Source organism: Corylus avellana, chromosome ca8, assembly GCF_901000735.1.
Source record: "Corylus avellana chromosome ca8, CavTom2PMs-1.0".
Lineage (NCBI taxonomy): Eukaryota > Viridiplantae > Streptophyta > Magnoliopsida > Fagales > Betulaceae > Corylus > Corylus avellana.
In genome coordinates this window covers 20,925,303-20,941,135 of record NC_081548.1, presented here as the reverse complement: position 1 = coordinate 20,941,135, position 15,833 = coordinate 20,925,303, and the positions used below count along the sequence as shown (strand labels likewise).

At 35.7% G+C, this 15,833-nt stretch overlaps 1 protein-coding gene across 2 annotated transcripts; it reads right to left on the bottom strand.

The window, feature by feature from the left end:
• Positions 1-255: 255 nt before the first annotated feature.
• LOC132189183 (protein ALTERED SEED GERMINATION 2) lies at positions 256-15,534 on the bottom strand. Of its 2 annotated transcripts, none has more exons than XM_059603779.1 (20): positions 15,304-15,534; positions 14,086-14,154; positions 13,402-13,479; positions 11,954-12,088; positions 11,752-11,859; positions 11,459-11,587; positions 10,501-10,616; positions 10,274-10,391; positions 9,556-9,661; positions 8,298-8,443; positions 7,996-8,166; positions 7,795-7,905; positions 7,147-7,258; positions 5,491-5,843; positions 5,155-5,245; positions 4,493-4,588; positions 4,318-4,388; positions 4,115-4,242; positions 2,188-2,294; positions 256-549 (listed from the first exon to the last, which is right to left on the bottom strand). In XM_059603779.1, the coding sequence occupies exons 1-19, from the start codon at positions 15,373-15,375 to the stop codon at positions 2,213-2,215; spliced, it is 2,292 nt and encodes a 763-aa protein (XP_059459762.1). In that variant the 5' UTR covers positions 15,376-15,534; the 3' UTR covers positions 256-549; positions 2,188-2,212. The 2 variants fall into 2 exon arrangements, with proteins under 2 accessions (XP_059459762.1, XP_059459761.1); XM_059603778.1 differs by lacking the exon at positions 256-549 and adding an exon at positions 1,382-1,683 and having other exon boundaries at positions 15,304-15,532.
• Positions 15,535-15,833: the final 299 nt, after the last annotated feature.

The following is a 15,833-nucleotide window of genomic DNA, read 5'->3' as shown; positions in this document are numbered from 1 at the left end:
AGCATCACCTGAAATAGGTAACGTCATGAGATTTCTCAAGAAGACAATTAAAGATGTCACATGTGCGGATAATTGCTGGAAATATAAAAGTAACCGTCTCTGGAAGAAAAGGAGAGATTGCAAGGTATAGAAAGACATCTATCACTAAGTTCTTTTGAATTGAATTAGAAATTTTTTTTTTTTTCTCTTTTTTTTTTTTGTCGGGGGAATTGAATTTTAAAGAGGTATATATATGTTGATATCAGCATGCATTTTATTTGTCTAAGACCATCACTCTTATGACTTTTCAAGTATTTCAATTAAAGTTTAAAATCTTTGACATCCCAGGTGGCCATCAAATACAAAATCCAAAACGCAGTTTCTCATTACTAATTTTGCTGAGCAAATAAAGACCAACACGGACACGGTCGGTTTTTGTCATGTGATCCATGTGCTTCTACATGTTCCCTTTCTTCCGAATAACATGGACATCTCAGAGGATGCTCCCCCAACATCCAGAACTGTCCTCAACCAAGCACGTGTGCGAAGCTTCCTAATCATTCCCATCGCCTACAAAACAGGAAAAAAATTGTTCTTCCCTTCAGATTGTGTCTCTCACAACAACCTCCGGGAATAATGTCCACGCAGTTGTGCGCAAGATTCTGTAAAAGAACATTTTGCATTGCACATATGAGAGAGTTCACATAAAACTCACTAACCCAAGTAGCTGAACAACTCAAACTTTTATTTAAACATGCAGGTATCATATACATTCTCCCACCATGTGCTACCCAAATTGCCAACCATTTGAGCAAAAAATTGCTAAAGATCTCAATCCAACTCTCTTCTTTTCTAATAGGATGCATGAATTGAATTATTCACGTGCATTAGATGAACTATAAGACATCAACATAAATAATGTGAGCGCAACCGGAAGATCCAGCGAAGACATCACGCCGCCCTCAATTCTCTTTTAGCAGTTGGCACTTGAAACTGCAACATGGCTATCTTTAGACATAGCAACATCACCCTTCTAGGGCTTTTATAAAAAAGAAAATTTCCAACCACTATCTACATGAAATAGAGACTAAATGATGCCATGCCATAAGTTTTGTTGTAGCAGCATAAGTAGAGATGGAAGATAGGGAGATCAAATAAAAAGCAATCATCAGGAGCTCATTATTCAAACTTCTTCTGACCATAGAGAAGAAGTGAATTGTAGAATTCAAAATGCAACAGTACAGAATTTAAGCAAGAACCATGAGGAACACCCTTATGATAGTAATGATTAAATGATTGCAGCTGGCAATTGCACCATGATAAAAAAAAATTAAATAAAAAATATTGACAACAAAACACGAATGGGGAGTATTGTGCAGTTATACTCTATACACCAACAAAAAAAAACTAAAACAAAAGGTTCAACTATACAAGAAAATTTCAGATATATTTTACCAAATAGAATGAACAAAAAATTGAAAATATATATATTTATGTGATACTAACAAAAAGCGCTCTAGGGCTAACCACATCATCACAGCTGTCCTCATTTAATCATAAATTTATTATTGCAGGACGCCAAAGGACTTCACAGTGTCAACTAATTTCCTATTAACAACGACATGGTTGCTTGTTTCTCCCCTTTCGCGCCTTTTGCATAATGAAGGAACTCCACCACTCAATTTACACTTAGACAGGCAGTATCTGTAATGGTACAAAAGTATAAATCAATCAGGCTCTGGAATATAACGTTCTTGTTTACAATTCTACAAACCAAATTCAAAGCTCCCCAGGCCCAGAATGTGTATGTAACGTACATCAGCCTGATGCTTGATGCTTCAGCATCATGATCTCACACCCTACCCACAGATTTGTTGAATTTAAGGAGCTTATATACAAGTAATGAAAAACATAAAAGTACTGCATATTAGAAGTTTCATACTTCAAAGTAAGCACTGCATATTAGAAGTTTCATACTTCAAAGTCAAAATTTACTTGTCACACGGAGCAAATAAATTTGTGGAAATTTTGTATTACACCTTATACCTCAAGATTCACTATTTGCTAAATTGGTAACTACAAAAACAATCCCCAGATTTCTCCTTAGGAGAATACAAGTATATTTTTCTTTCTTTTGTAAATTTTCAGAGACGAAGTACTAGTAAACACACACAACATATAAATGAATATAGAGAGTTCTTAACTTACACGCATGCTGCAGTAAGGAACCTGATTAGCTCTGAGTACACTCAAACGGATGAAATGTACCTTCATTAAACTCATGCATTCGAAATCGCTCAAGAATTTCGAAAGGCCTGCACATTAACATGGTAATCCTCCCAGGTGAATGTAGCCATAGTAAGTAAGAAATCATGACAAGATAATGACATTAACAGAAGATATAATCTTTTATCACAAACATGGTTTGATGTTTACATGCTTGCTTACACTTTTATGTGACATGCATGCTAGTCTGCACCTTCAAAACTAAACCCCAAATCGTTTTCTTCTTTTTAACAGGTAAGTTTTCAGCCCAAAATCACCCCCTCTCTCTGCCCCGTTTGGGTATGAGGAAAACGATCATTCACTAAACCCCGGATCAATGCAGGCAATGTTAATGTATTTGGGTAAGTGTTTTGATGTGACATAAGGTGAGAATTGTTTTCTGAAGTGTATTCTAGTGGGATCCACATTGAAAAACATTTTTCCTATAGAGTAAAATAAAACAAAGTTTTTTAGGTGAGTACAAAAATAACAAATGCAAAGCCAACTCCTTATTTTATTTTTTTTTTGAAAAAAAAGGTTGTGTGACTACCCTTAGTGGAAAAGAAGGATAGCTGTGCAACCACCCGTCTTGGTGTACGGCCACCTCTGACTAGGACAAGGGTGGCTGCACAGCCACCTCGTCTAGATAGGGGTGGCCATTTAACCACTCTAATCCTTTTTATTTTTTAATTTGTCAAAATATTCCTAGAACAAGGTATACAATTTTTTTTATAAAAAGTGTTTTGTGTTGTTTAGTAATGTATTTGAGAAGAGTGAGAAATTCAAAATGAATACAAAAAACAAGAATAAAATATGTGGCAAACATAGCCATTAAAATTGAGTTTAGTTTTTTTTTAAAGATATTGATATAATGCATTCCATTCAAGAGAAAAAACTAATTCTATTCCTTGGTGAAAGACAAACTACAAAAATATCTCAAAAACTATATAAGAAACATCACTTTACAACATCAAACTTTTGAAATTCTCTTTCCCTTTTCAAAACAGTCGTTTGTTATTTTTATTAACTATTATTTTGAAAAATATATCTCCGCAACAAGGTACGGCTTAAAGTTTGATGGCTAGGAAAGGTCATTTTATTATCTGGTCTCTCCTCTCTCAATTCGAAAAATGGGTATCTATGTGTGTATATAGTAAAGGGTATGGGGATATTGAAGAGAGTGATTCCCACAAATAAGAGTGCGATTGAGAAATAACAGAGGGGATCAAGAAATAACAAAGGGCTTCAAGATATGCATTGTTTTGTCTTACCTCAGACTTTAAAAATAAAATCATTCTATCCGGTCTTTTGTGAAGTAAATGAGCATGAGAGAGAAAAAAGAGAAAGGAGACAGCCGCGAGCCGCACAAACTGCTCACAATTTTGGAGTGCCGCAAGGCAATGAGAGAATTAGAGAGATTTCTCTTTTGTCAAAATTTTCTATTGTGTGGGAGTGAGTTTTGGGTTTTGAGTTGTTTTTCCTTTACCACTCTTTGTACTAAGAAAGAGAGCAAACCAATGGACAACATTTTTCACTTTTATTCCCAAAAATCCCTTTACCTGAATAATTGCACAATTAAACCAAGCATTTAAATGAACAGGTCGATGACATAATTTGAGTATTAAAAAACATTTGTTTAATCATATTTCTTAACCAACGCAGTCCTAGCCCTATCTTATTTTTCTTGGGGCAGAGAAACTCTGACATGGGGCAAACCCACATGCTAAGAGGCTAGCGAGAAAGGAAACTCACTGACATAAGTAGGACCAGCTATTTCCATAATAATGTACTAGCCAATAAAGTATGTAGATAAACCATCAGAATAATGATCTACTAAAATATCAGGTGGAAATGACTCCAGACGCCTTACAGGAAAGCTTCACGATTACGGCATAATTTGCGTTGATTGTTTTCCATGGTGACCAGCACATCAGCAGTTTCTGGTCGTTCTGCTCCACCTGCTACAATTGATGGAACAGGAGCACTTGGAGTCCATATCTAGAACAACACCACCAAAATTCAGAAATTATCCTTGTCTGCTCTACCATATAGACTACTTCTAATCACCCTCACCTTTATCGTGTTGTCAATCCCACTAGTTGCCACAACAGAATCAAATGGATGGCACTGGACGCAGTTCACAACTATGGAAGGACATGAAAAAAAAGAAAGAAAAAAATACAATTAATTAAGAGACTACTACAGTCAGTAACTAATCCCATTCAGCTTGTAGTAAAGAAAACACTACCAGCATCATCTCCAAGAAGCATTTTTATCAGTCTACCGGTTTTCTTTTCCCAGATAAACCATCTCCCATCATCACTTCCACTTGCAACATACTCACCTATAAATCATCATAGAAACATTGTCATATAAGGGAGCTATTACTACATTATATTGCCTGTGGACTCAAACTCATTCATTGAACCTGAAAGATGCATGACTCACAGGTTACAACCAAGATAATCAGTAATTAACATTAAACAAGGATCAATATCTGAAAGGTACAACTCTTAGTGGTAATCTTGTAGTTTTTACATTTGTACTAAAATACATACCAAGACGCCAACCACTCTATGGTTGTATTCTCACAATCTTTTACATTTTCTATCTGGTTATTAACACCAAATGGTAATGTTTCCTGATTCTATGAAGTCGTTGTCCTGTCTTTTGTTAATATCTCTATCCCACAAGTGGCAAGGGCCAGATTTGGTCCAGTGTTATCTGGCAAGTCTACATGTGGGAGAGAATGTTACTGTTGATCTCTTTGTGAGACCGATATATGGTGAAACAAGTACTGAATAAAAGAAGTTTCCAAAAATCATTAGCATTTGAAATTAAACATCAGTGCAATCGTAACTTGCATAGGATGATCCAATGATAATAAAGACCAGTACTGAAGAAAAGTACCTTTCTGGCCAAGAAAACTGGCCTGTTTTATGTCAGTTCCAACATTACAGTGACCAACGTATCTCTGCTTCATATCAATTACTGGCTCAGGCTGCAGCAACAGAAGCATGACATAAATAGCCAAAGCTAGATGAATGGGAAGATCCATAACATATAAAGAGAACAAAAAGATTTAAAATTTGGGGCTACCTATTTACTACACCTGTAGGTGCCCGTTAATTGGCAATTGAAATGGTTGATCCAATTATAAAGGTGAGATATTAAGCAAAACATAACATTTATGAAAGGCAAATCTAGAAACAATTGAATGTATATAAAAAAAACATGGAAGTGAACCTGATAAGATATCCTGTCATTTTGTGATGATGAAGAAGGTGATCCACATGTTCCATTTGCGCCAGCACTTTCTCTTGGTGAATCACCCCTTCGATGAAATCTCACATTTAAACTCCCATGAAGAATGTTTGATTCAACATCATGGCCTTCATCGCCAGATATTGAAGTTTCAAAGTCCAACTCCACTTCCTCATCGTAATCAGAATCTTCTCTTTCAGATCTTGGTCCGTCTTGCGAAGCATCACTATTAGCCTCTGATCGGTAGAGTATATCACTTAATGAGAGTATTTTTCCACCTCTCAATTCAGACCTTGGCACTCCATCATTTGCTTTATTATTTTTTTCAGCTTCAACTAGTCATGCAATCATGCTGTTAGATTTACATAATGCCATGAAATTAAAAATAAAACAAAAAGATATTGTATGACGTGGTCTCTCACAAAAAATCATTCGTATTCACATTGACTTGGGTACTCATTTATTTGGTACCTCCCAGGTTGCAGGGTGACGGTACTCTGCCTAAATAGTACAGTACAGAAACACTTTTCAAGGGCTAAATTGAACATGGGTTTTTGCATATACAAAATATAAAATGTGGTGGCCAAGTTTCTAGGCAAGCATTTCCATATTCATAATATAACATGTCATAACCATTACAAGCATGACACTATCCTCCTAGACCTGTTCACGCAGTGATGATAGCTGGCAAATCTATCTTGCACTAGATTACACATGCTAAATTCCACCTTCCAAAGAATATCTTCTTTTATCTCATATGAAAAGTTCCTAGTGCAGAGAAAACTGAATGTGCAAAGTCAGAAGTGAAAGGAAACCATGCAAATGATACATATTAATCCTTATCCAAAAGCCTTTTCAATCAAATCTCAAAACTACTTCTACCAATTCACAAATGCTAAGTCCCTCTTTGTTGCCTAAAAATTGAAATCTGTGATACAATGCTAATAACATTAGAGTTTGCTTAAAGCAGGCAACTCGCCTCACTTCCAAAAAATAAGAATATAGTGCTGCTATACAAGATGACAGAATTGCTTTGAAACAAAACTTTGCTGCCATCAGCAATCTATGTCCCATATTTGATAGTTAAATAATGGACAGGAGGCCTATGATCGTGTGATCAATCCAAAGGGAAGATCTTTCATTTCAAAAATCTTAGGCTAGAGAAAATAGAAGACTTTGATCCATATAATATTTCGAAATTTATTAGCCCCTTCTGATTAAAAAAGGAGAAGCTGCTGACAAGTTATGCCTTGTTCAGTTTTTTTTTTTTTTTTTTTTTTTAATAACAAGTTATGGCATTGTTAGGGCAGATTGCATCTCTTGCTTTGCCCCCTATGCGGTGAGGTACAAGTTTATGTTACCACACAACCTCTGCATAAACGAAAAGGAAATCTTTTTCCATTTAATGGCAATAAAAAAGAAAATCAGATTAAGTCACATACTCATTAAGCTATAGAGATAAGATCACTGCCCCCTTATGGCATTAGACAACAGAGGTAAAGTGATAAACTAGCATAATAAGAAGTTAAATTCCAGAACTATGATGGTGCCAGTATAAACTGCAGTTTACACCAACAATTGACAAATGGTATGCACCAATTAGTGCAATAATAAACGTAGAAGGGCATAGACATAAACCTGCAGCAAGATCTTTTTTGACATTCTCCACTCTTTCTGCCACTTTAGAATTTGACGGGGCCAAATATTGGGCTGCAATGGCGAAGTCTAGTGCGTCTTTATGTTTGCCTAACTGCAAGAAATAAGAATTAGGAACTAATAATAATGCCTGACTGGAGGGGCAGATTCAGTAATCAAATTCGCATGCCTAGACAATAAGGGTTTTCTCACAGTTCCCAGTGCAGCATAATACACACAACTAAGTTTCCATCGCATTCTGTGAAAGCACCTAGACCAGAAGAATATTGTGTAGTTGCAAGCTCTATACTATACAAATTATGAGCACCATATATTGGATAAATGTGACATCAGAAGCTTGCATACAATTTGCTATGCATCACCTAGCATTACAAGGACCTCACTCATAATAATCTTGACTCATCCTGCTTGGTTAACTGAAAGAAACCTACTTTTAACTGTAGTCATTTATGAGATAAGTTAAAAAATCTGATAGGAAGTAAGGCCTAGAAATGGGATTTGACGAACTGTGGCCAATCTGGACAACCAAACCAAAGAGGCACACAATCAAGTCAGCTGGAGTTGCTTGGGCACCTAGTGACAATTATGCTGTGATCATATGCTCAATTGCAGTAAGTGCCTCAAAATCACCTGCGATAGAGCTTCAGACATATGGCAAAGTGCTCGAAACGAGGAATTATCAATTCTCTGGGCATTGTAGCAATCTCTTATAGCCATATGAGCATCATTTTTCCACTTCCGCTGGAAAGGGAAAAATAAGAAAAAAATAATACACAGATAAATATCAAATGAATGAGTCTGAACTTCCAACCAAGTAACTTGTTAGAAAACCTTGAGCAATAAAGCAGCACGTAGACATAGACATCCATGCTTTAGCTTGGGCTCAATGTCACGACAACATCCATCCAAAATCTCATTGCAAGCCTCAATTCCATAGAAGCAATTTGTTGCCTCCTCTAAGGATTTTTCCGCAATTTTAATTAGTTTCCTGCACTTTTCAAGCTGTAACAACTATGTCAGACAAGCCAAAACATATTTTGGAAATTATCAGACAACCATTTATTAAAAACAAATCTACACCAATAACAGAGACATGGTTACCAAAGAATACCTAAATAAGCAAAGATGCATACCGTTGTGCCAACATTGCCTTTTCTAGTATGACAGCTTGGGAGGATATTGGACACTGGTGACTGCAATTCTGCCCCATTGAGTATAGGCGTGAAGCTCATCAGCTTTGAAACATCTCCTGAAGTATATTGCATAGCGCTCCTGCTAGCTATGAATTTCAAAAACTTGAGCATATCAGCTTAACAACTTTGCTAATCTAACTGTACCAAAGAACATGAATATCGACTAATAAGCAAAAAGAAGATACAAAAATTATAGTGATACAACTGGATTATTTTGCATGTCTAAACTACAATATATTTAGATCTTAAACCAAAACTCATGCTAGCGGGTTAGTCAACCTGAAAATGATACCCATTTCACATCAACAACAGATTCAATCACATTATCATTATGACCTTTAAAAAGAAGTACTAAACTGAAAATCTTTTCGGAAATTCATAACAGCCAGCAATTAGAGGTTTAGAGCCAGTAAGTTTCATCTCTAATGCCTATAACTGTACCCACTAAGGAAGCTTAACAAACATTGAAAAGTATGCATGTATATCCAACAATCCCTTCCCTCCCCCTCTTTCTTTCTTTTGGATAAGAAAGAATAAATTCATTTTAAAAGGAGAAAGATCATACACAGAAAGATTGCTAGAACTACTACTACTACTAAAGAATGACAAATATCCCACAATCTCTTGGAGAAGGAATAAATCAATAAATAAAAACCTCGATTCAAGAAAGCAATATGGAGATGTAGTCATGAAGTTTGCAAATGAATTGTTCTTGCATTGGAAAATAAATTTTTTACAAAGTGAAAACTGAGGTTGTCAACTGTTTCAAAAATTCAAATTATTCTGGTGCCTTATCAAACCAAAGAGGTAATCAAGTTGAAGCTTTTGAGGTCTAACACAAGAAGCTTTTGAGTTCTTGCACATAACTAAATTTCTTAGGAATTAATGATCAAAGGCATCTCCTAAGAACCAATTACAATGCATGTGCATTACAGTATATCAACAAGGCATGTGGTGAAGAAACTAAACACATGATTCTTCAGTCAAAACTGTTTTTATCCCCACATTCATTAGTCAATAGCCCCAAATGAAACAACCAAGTATCGTAAAGGCATTACTATGTCTTAATCAAATGAGATGTCTCGTGCCCTTAGATATTCTCTACCTACCTACTTGTGTACGTTTTGGGTACAGGTACCCTTTTGTTGAAGGCAATTCAATTGCATAGGAGTGAAGGATTTTGGGAGAATAAACATACCATTATTTACATCCATCAGGTACACATGCTCTCCACTATAACTAAGGAGAACCTCTTCTCCCATTGGACTAAATGTAACATGAGTGAGGTGCACGCTTGTACGCCCCTGGAAAAAAGGAGAGAGAGAGAGAGAGAGAGAGAGAACAAAGATCATACTTCTATAATTATGCTTCTTGTGTGGATCTACGTATGCTAGCTTACATATGAAACATGATCAAAAGATGTATCATAAGCAATAGAAAAGAAGAAAAAAATAAAAGATAAATTAAGTGATGGGGTGGCCGCGAGCCACCCCTAGGTGGTTTGGGGCAAACCCCTTGAGGGTGGTCAGAAGCCACCCCGAGGGTGGCAAACCACCCTTGGGATGGCTTCCAGCCACCCCTTCAATTTTTTTTTTTTTTAAATTTTAAATTGAATTAATAAAAAAATTATTATGCTGACATGGCAAAACGGTGTGTTTTAACCAATCTAACGGCAGTTAAAAAATTTTGACAGTAGGAATTTTCTTGGCATTTCGATTGACCCAGGGAGCAAATTTTCGAAAAAAAAAAAAAAAAAAAAAAAAAAAAACTTAGGGAGAATTTAATTTTGGCGCGTTGACCCAAGGACTTCTAATATATTTACCCAAAATAATATTATATCAGTGCAGCAATTAAATAAGAACTAGGAGTAATAATAATATGGTGCAATAGTAGTCATTAGGAACTTCTGAACTCACTCGCTCAGAGAGATGCATCGGGCAGAAATAGTTAACACAAGGAGGTGGTGACATCCTATTCTGACAAGAGGACAGTGGTGGCAGCATCCTTCTATCATATAAACGTGCAAATGAATCGCTGCAAACATTCAGGAATCAGAGATCTGTAGGAACAGAGTATGTTTGTTGGGGAGAGGGGGAAGGAGGGAGAGATCTTAAGCAAATAGTATTAATCAACAATAAAGTACCTCCCACCAACAAGGAGCAAATGAGGTCTAGTGGAACTGATATCGCAAGATTTTAGAGCAAGAATTTGTTTAGGAGGATCCGAAAGTGACCTCTTTGCTCCACACCGCAAGTCAAGCTGCCATTATGTATTAAATGAGAAAAACAATGATTTCCAAGGAATTCAGCTGGAGGGGACAATTCAAACAGAAAGCACCTCAGAGTCAGAAATGCAAAAGATTCATAAGTTAAGAAAACTAGAAAGTATATTTCCAGTGCCAATATGTAAATATAGCCAAAGGCAACTACAATGTGGACAACGGCCTACTGTCTCGAACGTAAGGTCTCTCACTCATGTTGGTTCCATGAGATCCCTCTCATATTAGGGTTTCCATGTAAACTTCCGCAAGAAAAATAAATCTGCAATATTTGAGATACTTTTCAGAGTACCATGACAGAAGTAAAAACATTGAGTTGTGTAACCACTTGAACATAAAGAGGCAAAAATTCATAGAATTATAGATTTCAATTGTTAGAACTAGTACACTTCGACGAAAGGCAAATTGGGTTTAGGTCACAATCAAGAGAAAATTATTCGTTAAATACGCACATAGTTTCTAAGGTCTTATACAGGAAGGATTATACGTGTCCTTTTCATTTACAGTGTCTTAATGGCTGACAACTAACATGTAATATTTCTTCCACCCTAAATATCAATATGTGGACAAGAAAAGCAATGCCATATGTACATCTAAAAGGAACAATTACGCAAAGTCAATAGCATCAAGCCAACACCTGACAAGCATATGGAAGCCAAGCTCTATAGCAAGCATGTGCCAATAACCATGCAATATGCTGCTAGGAAATATTTTAAATGCCACTGGATAACTCATTTGTCAACAAAGGCAATTGGAAATTTCAGAATGCATTCAATGATAAAAGATGAATGGGAAAAAAGATACAATTGTATATGCCACTTACTAGAACATTGCGACATTCTTGACGAGAAGATCCAGCTGGAGGACAAGATGTTCCCTCTCGAAAATCATGCTGTCTCAAAGTTCCATCTTCACTAGCACTCCACACCACATTGGGGTTTCCAACTTCAACCTGCGACCAAAAAAGGGCTGGTAGACATTATTAGAAGCAAAAGCAACTAAATGACTGTTAAGATTTACCACAATAAAAAATCACACACTTATGATTCTATTTAAGCATGTTAACAATAGCAGCAAACTAACTCTCTTTACAATGATTTTAAACAAAATTCTTACAGCTAATTTTTTTACTCTTCTAGTGTGACACTGATACAGGGCAGATGGAGGAATAACATTATCATCTGATCCTCTCCCACTTAAGCGAGACAAATTAAATAACCGCACCTGCAAAAGAATCAGTAAGTGCAATTCACCAATGATATCTGACAGCACAAATACAGCATCAACCTATAAACTTATAAACTGATTAGAAAGATACTTCTGCATCTCCAGCTCCAGAGACTACAAGCTCATCAGAGGTTTCAGGCACAAACTTTGTACAGAATATGTTTGCAGAATGCCCCGTCTCTATAGAATGCAAAAGCTTCCGGCTAGAGTAGCTCCAAATATTAAGCTGCATGAAAACTGAGCATTAATAATCATATGGCAATATGTGTACATAAGAGGGTTGGAGAAACAGCATAGAAAATCTAGCATCCCTAGCTGATAAGTCAATTAGCTAAATAGCACTCTCCCCTAATTCATTTCATCAAAGACACCCTTATGGAGGAAGTATGGTCACACTCTGGAGCAATTATCATGAAACTACTGCAGAAAATAATGCACTGTAAGTACATATCACCACAACAATAAAATTCTGCATAAGGTAATGCATGTTGTAATTGATAATCACAGGGATTGCAATAACTTCGTCTAGCCTCTACATCCTCTTCTGTTAGGAGCCATCAGGTTGGCATTCTAGCTGCTGCTCCTAAAAAATCATTATTTTGCCTCTCATGACTCCAGCGATGAAACATTTTTGCAATCTTCGGACAAAATGCTCACTCGCTCCATCAAGTAACTCAAAATTTTCATTGCACAGTGATGTGACAAAATATACAAATCACCAAAGAGAAATGTTAGGGATACCAAATCTTTTACCAAGAGATTGGTACCAAAATGATGTGGAGCTTATTCATTGGAGAAGATCAAAACAATTAATCAAGAGAAATGCTACAGATACCAATAAATAAGATCCACACCATTTTGATACCCATCTCTTGGTAAAAAATTTGGTACCCATAGCATTTCTTAATCACCAATTATCTATTTGCATTTTTCAAGACACCAAAGTACCAAACCACTTCTTATTCACAAGACTAATTTTTTATAAATTTAACATAATGATGTGGCATGAAGCACATGATAAATCACTCAAAGCAAATGGCTAGGGTTTATCAACAAGGCTTATCAGGAAATTTTTACAAAATAAAGAGGAATAGAGAATGCAATTAAAAAATATATAAAAAAAAAAAAAAAAAATTAAAAAAAAAATTAAAAAAAAATGTGCCTGCTCTGATAAAATATGATACCAATACATAGCACATGTGAAATTTTATCATGCATAGCACATAATACTTAGATAATGCAAAAATAGGTCACACAAGCTCCAATGTAACCGAATGAGAAATACAATGACACCTATTCTCAATCAATAGAGAGTAAATTTCAACTTCTAAATATAAAAGGAAGAGTAATGCTATTTTTCAATTCAATTTATTACACCAATTTCACATTAGCAGATGTGGCATGTTTTAAATGGCTTCCCATATCAACCACTTAAAAAAGAAGAAGATGTTAGCCACTTAAAACAAGTCACATCAGCTGGTGTGAAATGAACGTTATAAATGGATATAAAGAGTAACATTAATCTAAAAAGAATCATACCCTTGTGTCATCTGATCCAGATATCAAAAGAGAACCTTTGGAATTCCAAGCCACAGCATTAACACAACCTTGATGCCCCTAATGAGAGAGAGAGAGAGAGAGAGAAGAGAGAAAGGTGATAAATACAGTAATTTTTAAAATATGGTAGGAACTAAGAGACCAAATACTTTTTTTTTATAAGTAAACTAAGAGACCAAATACTATATTACACATAGTTTTATATAATGATTAAAATGCCGTGAGTCCTTAGTATGGCACTCCTTTTTGGTAATCACTATTGCACGGTCCTAGTAGTCACAAATTAGCAAGGGCTTTCACATAACAAATCTTCATGGCTTCTTTAAGGAGATATTGGTTGAACTCTTAATGGCTGTTTTTGAGCATAGTAGAAAAATATAATTTTGATTCAGCATAGTTTTGGTATTTCAATAAAAAATAATAATAATTCTAGAATGCCTTAAACTTCCATATTGGTTTGATCCACATAGACATTTTAAAATCTATTATATACATTGACAGGATCATAAGGAAAAGTAAGAAATTCGAGATTACATAAATAGAGTACAACGAGAAAAAATAAAAAAATAAAAACACGAAAGAGACAATATGAATATGTAATAAGGCCACATAAACCATGACCATTGCATTGTTCACTCAAAAAATTAAATGCTAAATAATACTAACCTCCATTACTTTTTCAAGGGAGAGCCTCCGTATCATTGATGAGTGCATCTGTAAACTGTGATTAACATCCTATATGGGTACCAAAATATTCTCTTAGACCTTGAATAAAGAAGAATTATTTATCACATAAAATATCGAAAACCTATGTAAATCAAAATCTATGCCCCGGGTGGCAATATGACATAAACTAGTGGAAGATGCTATAAACAAATGATAGAAAGCCAGAAATGCTATAAACAAACAAATGCTAGAAAAAGAAAAAGTCAAGATATTCAATTCCCCAAGAGGATCGTTTGGGATAAATCTAGAGGAATATCGATGCAAATTTAATCACTTTAATTTATAGGACAAAATTTATCCATAAAAATTCCTTCCTTTTTTTTCTTTTTGAAAAACATAATGAAATACAAGGAAAACGTCACATTAGGTATCACAACAAAATCCACCCAAAGCTTCACAATGTTAAAACGCATAACTGAGGAAACCTTGTCCCAAAACAAACAAAAGTGCTCACAACATTGCATTCTTGCCAGTCTCTATTATAAGAGCAATATTACCTGCTCTAAAAATGACAATCTTAGGGCAAAATGAACAACACACCATAGCACGTAGCTGAATCATCTATCTTATACTTGCTTTAAATTGTATCTTGTTCCATCATCACGTTCAGAATATTAACAAGAAATAATTAGAATTCTCCGGTTATTAAAAAAAAAAAGTACCAAATTCAAACTCTCGATTATGACTACACACCCACATTACTAAATCACATCAAGATGTACTTGACACTCTCCCCAACCTCACATAACCCCAATCTTTCATAACAAATTCAGGTTCACCGAGCCTTAACATGATAAGAAATTAATCGTCCGGCAATTCAACGAAAGTGCGTGCACCACTTATAAACAAAATACGAGCAAGAAGTACTCATGAGCACCTAATACTCAATCGAAAACTTCAAGAACTGTGACGTCAGACAAGCAAGTTTCAAATAAATTCAGACCGAGCAACTCCTTAACCCTCCTATTCCCTTCCCAGTTCATATGATTCATATGCCAATCGACTAAAATTGAATGAATGCCTCTATTCATCCAAAGCATGGTTCACTCGCAGTGCAAAAGTGGAATAGGGATTCAAACGCAAAAGTTCAGAAACAAATTCGATTCACAGAGAAATAACATCAGCAATAATCCAATTATCACAGAAATGGGAAAATACTCGGCCAACGTCGAAGCGACGGGTCTCGAGCCTATCGTAGATGTTTCCGTCGTGGAAACCAAACGACTCCATTGAATGAGCTCCGAGAAACCCCTCCCGAAAACCCCACCCCCGATCGCCTCCGATAGCCGCTTTGATCAGCTCCTGGAAAAGGCGGTTCCGAACCTTCTGTCTAACTGCTTCGGCAACTTTCTTTATCTCGGGCGCATCCGAATAAAGGATCGGCTTTTTTAGTTTTATTTTTTAGTCTATGAGTTTTCCCATATACGTGACTCGTGCGTTGGCTCTTCACAGCTCCACGGGACCCTTCCAGTTGGTGTCCATGTGTTTCATTCTATGCCTTATAGAATAAGTTATGAAATAGGATTACTTACAACTTATTGCCTTGTATTTATATTATTTTGAGAAATGTTAAAAGTTAACAAATTTTTTATAAAGAGAGACTTACTTAAATAAAATAATTAATTAAAATAAATGTAATCGTACCAATGAATGACATATCAATTTGTTGAGATTTGCTTGGTAAAATA